General features: G+C 50.1%; 1 protein-coding gene across 1 annotated transcript in view; it reads right to left on the reverse strand.

Annotated features, from left to right (window-relative positions):
- The window catches only part of LOC132019310 (thioredoxin reductase 1, cytoplasmic-like), a 42,943-nt gene extending 39,680 nt beyond the window's left edge, over positions 1–3,263 (reverse strand). Inside the window, exon 1 of the mRNA XM_059402220.1 lies at positions 3,150–3,263. Within this exon, the coding sequence (XP_059258203.1) occupies positions 3,150–3,240 (91 nt within the window). The 5' untranslated portion in view covers positions 3,241–3,263. The remainder of the gene's footprint in view (positions 1–3,149) is intronic.
- Positions 3,264–4,841: the final 1,578 nt, after the last annotated feature.

The raw sequence follows: 4,841 nt of genomic DNA on the forward strand, positions 1-4,841 counted from the left end.
TCAGGTCATGATCTCAGGGTCCTGGGATCGAGTCCCACGTGGGGCTCTCTGCTCGGCAGGGAGCCTGCTTCTCTCTCTCTCTCTCTCTCTCTCTCTCTGCCAGCCTCTCTACCTACTTGTGATCTCTCTCTGTCAAATAAATAAATAAAATCTTAAAAAAAAATAAAAAAATAAAAAGGCACCCAAGGCTCTGCCTGATTGATCTCCTTCACGGCTTGAACCTCGTAAGCACTAAGTGTGAGAGCGGACCTGGCTGAGAGAAGGCTTATCTCTACTCTGCGCCCGCAGGCGGACTTCACATTTGGTTTGTTAACTTCTACCCATTCTGTTATCTTGTTTGTTGTGTGCCGTGTGAGAGGCCAAGTTTATCATATCGTGACATGTTATTGAGCTTGGAATCCTGAACCTGCTTTATAATTATGTTAAGCCTGCTTTATGACTGAATAATGCTGACACTGCAGAAAGACACAACTCGTGTGTGCACCTCCGCAGTGTGCTTGGGACACCGGTCAATGTTAGTAACACTGGCTTTTGGAAACTTTCTTGCTTACAAAAAGTTGTCCTTTGCCATATGGACCATATGGATACACTTACCGAGTCCCAACCATCTGTAAGGCAGTATGTCAAGGACTGTGGCAGATAAGATAATGAACAAAACGTATTCCTAACTCTCACAAATCCGGCAGGAAAAATAAATGTTTACAAGTTAATTAAAATAGAATGGAATATGTGTCATGGCAGGAATATAAACTCTAAGCACTACCATTCTCTGCCAGCATCTTGTACCCATACGTCTTTTTGATTACACATGATGACACAGCGTTTTCCATGCTCTCGCTGTCCACGAGACTGTATGTTCAAGGGCTGAGATCATGCCTTGCTCACTCCTGAGTTGTTAGTAACTGATAAGTAATAAATGCTGGGTTGAAGAGTCATTTAATCTAGACATTCTTCATCATTACAACTTGACCCAGATTGTCAGAAACTTCACATTAGAATCTGGCTGCTCATTTAGGAAGTCAGTTCCTTGAAACCTAACCATGTAACTTCACATTTGGAGGGAACTTAAGAAAATGTAGTTCAGCATGTCACTAAATTTGGTGTGCAGATCATTGGTGGTACTCAAGGAAGATAGCTTCTAGAGTGTTTATGGGTGATATATGAAAAAAAAATTTTAATTTCAATAGGAGGCATATCTGTGTGTAGATAGAAAATATCTAGAACAAAGCAGTACTTTTCATAGATTAATGCTTAAAACAGTGCTTAATTTATTTCAAAAATAAATGTTGAACAGGTGAACTTTTATGCTTTTAGAAATCCTAGTGGTTGCCCTTGGTATGAGAGTAAGAGGCATGAGGGGGCTTTTGGGGGTACAGGAAATGTTTCTTTAGCTGGCTGCACAGGGACGGTCGGTTATAAAGCTGTATTACGGCAACTGCTCTTTTCTGCCTGTACAGTATATTTCAACCCAAAAGTACTCTTTTAAGTGGATGTAAATAGTAAATAAATGATAGCACATGGACACTGGAAAAATCCTGAAGGTAGAAAAGGAAAGGAAAATTTGGGACACACAGACTCAAATTCCATTGTGTAGATGAAAAAAAAACCTCAAGTGACTGCCACAAATGAGCTGCTTGGTCTGGAGCAGGGGCTGCCTCCACCCAATCTTCTGTCCCCTTCTCCCCCCCCCCCCCCCCCCCCCCCCATGCCACGTCCTCAATTCCAGCAGGATATGCGCCCTGTCCTACGATGGTTTTGTTTTTTTTTTTTTTTAAGATTTTATTTATTTATTTGACAGAGAGAAATCACAAGTAGATGGAGAGGCAGGCAGAGAGAGAGAGAGGGAAGCAGGCTCCCTGCTGAGCAGAGAGCCCGATGCGGGACTCGATCCCAGGACCCTGAGATCATGACCTGAGCCGAAGGCAGCGGCTTAACCCACTGAGCCACCCAGGCGCCCCTCTACGATGGTTTTATCGGCTGCTCCCCGCTCAGACGCCCCTGCCAAATCCAACTCTTCCAAGGGAGTTAATTGCCTTCCCCACTTGGCTGCTTTTTTACCATTCCTCTAAGCCCTTCGCCATATGCTGCCTTGTAATTAAATTGTAACCCACGGAAAGACAAGGATTGGTCCTACAGCATTTAACAAGTCCATCTCTTGGGCAAGTTACTTTTCTGGGTCTCGCTTTCAACGCCTGTAGATCCAGGGGGTGAGGAGCGGGGCGGTATCAAGATTACGACCTGGGGTTTGGATCAACAGCGGCGGGCATCCCTCCCAGTTCTACCACTTAGTGCCCCCCCAGCTTTGGGCGACGTTTCATCGTCGTCTTGTGCCTTACTTGGCCGCTTCAACTGCAAAGTCGGGGTTAGGATACGCCCAACTTCTAGTGTTGTGGGTGCAGGGAAACGAGACGATCCGTGGGGAGTGCCGGACACCGTGTTTGGTAACCGTTAGCCATTATCGCCATTTCTGCCACGTGGAGAAAATACAAGCGCCTTTCCCGCCGGAGTCCCTCAAAGGACAGCGTGGGCGGGCGCTGTCAGCATGTGCCTAAGACTCAAGAGGGAGAGAAGACGGGGGAGGGCAGGAGGATGTGATGAGTCTTGAAGGCGGAGGGTGTGTTTGGGCAACGGGGGGACGCGCGCCCCTCCCAAGACCTAGCAAGTCCGAATCTCCCGTTACAAAGGCCCAAGTTGCCCCTCGGCGCCTAAGCTCCTTTGCTCTGGTGTCCGTCCCCCCGCCCCCGGGGTCCCGGCTCCTTGAGAGGTGCAGGGGACTTCGCGGACGAGACACGGTGCTTGGAACAAGGGCGCAGCAGCAGCCCGCGACCAAAACCGCCTCCGGGCTCGCTCGCTCCGGAGCCGGGCGTCTTCGGGCAGGTCCTGCGGCCGGCACGCTCCTCCTTCCGCCGCCTACCTCTCAGAAAGATACCGGCCGGGCCGCCCCTTCGCGGGGCAAACTTGGGGAGGCCGCTCGGCGCAGGCCGCGGGGCACCCCCGGCGCCTCTCGGCTCCCCCGCGTGGCGCGCGTCGGCCGAGGCCTGGGGCTCCGGGGGCGACGCAGCCCGTCCGGAGGGCGCTTCCCGGTCACCGCACGCCCCAGGCCCGCCCGGCCCCGCGCTCTGGGGCCGTGCCTTTGCCCTCGCTCGTACCTGGCGATGGGATGCCAGGGCGGCTGCGGCTGCTGACTTCCAAACGCGAGCGGGCGGCCGCCTTCAACTTCTTGCTCTTCCCGCAGCCCATGGCGCGCAGGGCCGGGTGGGAGTTCCCGGCGGACCGACGCCGCAGCCGAGCGGGGGCCGCGCGCCCCCTGCCGGCGGTTAGCGGGATGGCGGGGCGGTGGGCGGGGCGGCGGGTAGCCACGCCCTGACGCCCACGCCTCCTCTTTCAAGCAGGTGGATTTTTTTCACATTAAATTACACCCACCAGGGTGCGTGGGTGGCTCGGTTAAGCGACTACTTCCAGCTCAGGTCACGATCCTGGAGTCTTGGGATCGAGTCCCACATCGGGCTCCCAGCTCCACGGTGAGTCTACTTCTCTCTCTGACCTCGCTCATACTCTCTCTCACTGTCTCTCTCTCAAATAAATAAATAAATAAAATATTTTTTTAAAAAATTACACTCACTAGGGGCACCTGGTTGGTTCAGTGGGTGAAAGCCTCTGCCTTCTGCTCAGGTCATGATTCCAGGGGCCTGAGATCAAGCCCCGCATCGGGTTCTCTGCTCAGCAGGGAGCCTGCTGCCTCCTGCCTGCCTCTCTGCCTACTTGTGATCTCTGCCTGTCAAATAAATGAATAAAATCTTTAAAAAAAATAAATAAAATAAAATACGCTTGCTAAAGATAAGTAGGAAAATGTAAAGTGGAAAGAAGTGGGGAAAAGGCATTCTCCACCGTCTTATCTTCCAAATTACTGTTGCCACATATACTATTTCTTTCCAGTTTTTCTGCCCTCAATTCTTAGTTTTGCACCCAGGTTTTCACTTAATACTAGCATTTCCTGTTCATAGTCCTGTAAGCCCTGCAGATAACTTGCTGGCTCCCACTCTTATCTCAGGCTTTGCCAGTGGATTAGATTGACAATGACCATTTTACTCCGAAGAATTTGTTTATTGAGAGAGAGAGAGTGCCCATGAGGGAGAGAGAGACTCTCAAGCAGACTCCTGGCTGAGCACCTAGCCCACCCCTGGCTTGATCTTGACCCTGAGATCATGACCAGAAGGGAAGTCAAGAGTCCGTCACTCAACTGACTGAGCCACCAAGGTACCCCTGATCATTTTATTTTAAACAGAAGCTTGCTCACCCCATCCTCACCTCTCCTGCACTACATACCATACTCTTTCCTTTTATGCGGCACTAAGAGCTTCTAACTTACCCTGTTTTCTGTCTCCTGCTCTCACGTCCCTCCTCCCACCAGAATAACATCTTGGCATTTTGTTTCCCCTTTGTGTGTCCTAAAAGCTTAGAACAGTCACTGGAACACTGTAGGAATTGAATATTGAGGTGAAGAAGGAAGGGAACATTATCCCAAGGGGTACCTGGGTGGCTCAGTCGGTTAAGTGCCTGCCTTCAGCTCAGGTCAGGATCCCAGAGTCCTGGGATCAAGCCCCACATTGGGCTCCCTAATCAGCGGGAAGCCTGCTTCTCCCTCTCCGACTCCCCATGCTTGTGTTCCCTCTCACTCATTGTCTCTCTCTCCGTGTAAAATAAATAAATAAAATCTTTTTTAAAAAGTCCTCTCAGTAGAGCTACTATATTAGGCTTACCTTGTCTTCTATTGATAGACATTTGGTTTGTTTCTTATTTTTTTTTAAAGATTTTATTTATTTATTTGACAGAGAGAAATC

Source organism: Mustela nigripes, chromosome 6 (assembly GCF_022355385.1).
Source record: "Mustela nigripes isolate SB6536 chromosome 6, MUSNIG.SB6536, whole genome shotgun sequence".
NCBI lineage: Eukaryota > Metazoa > Chordata > Mammalia > Carnivora > Mustelidae > Mustela > Mustela nigripes.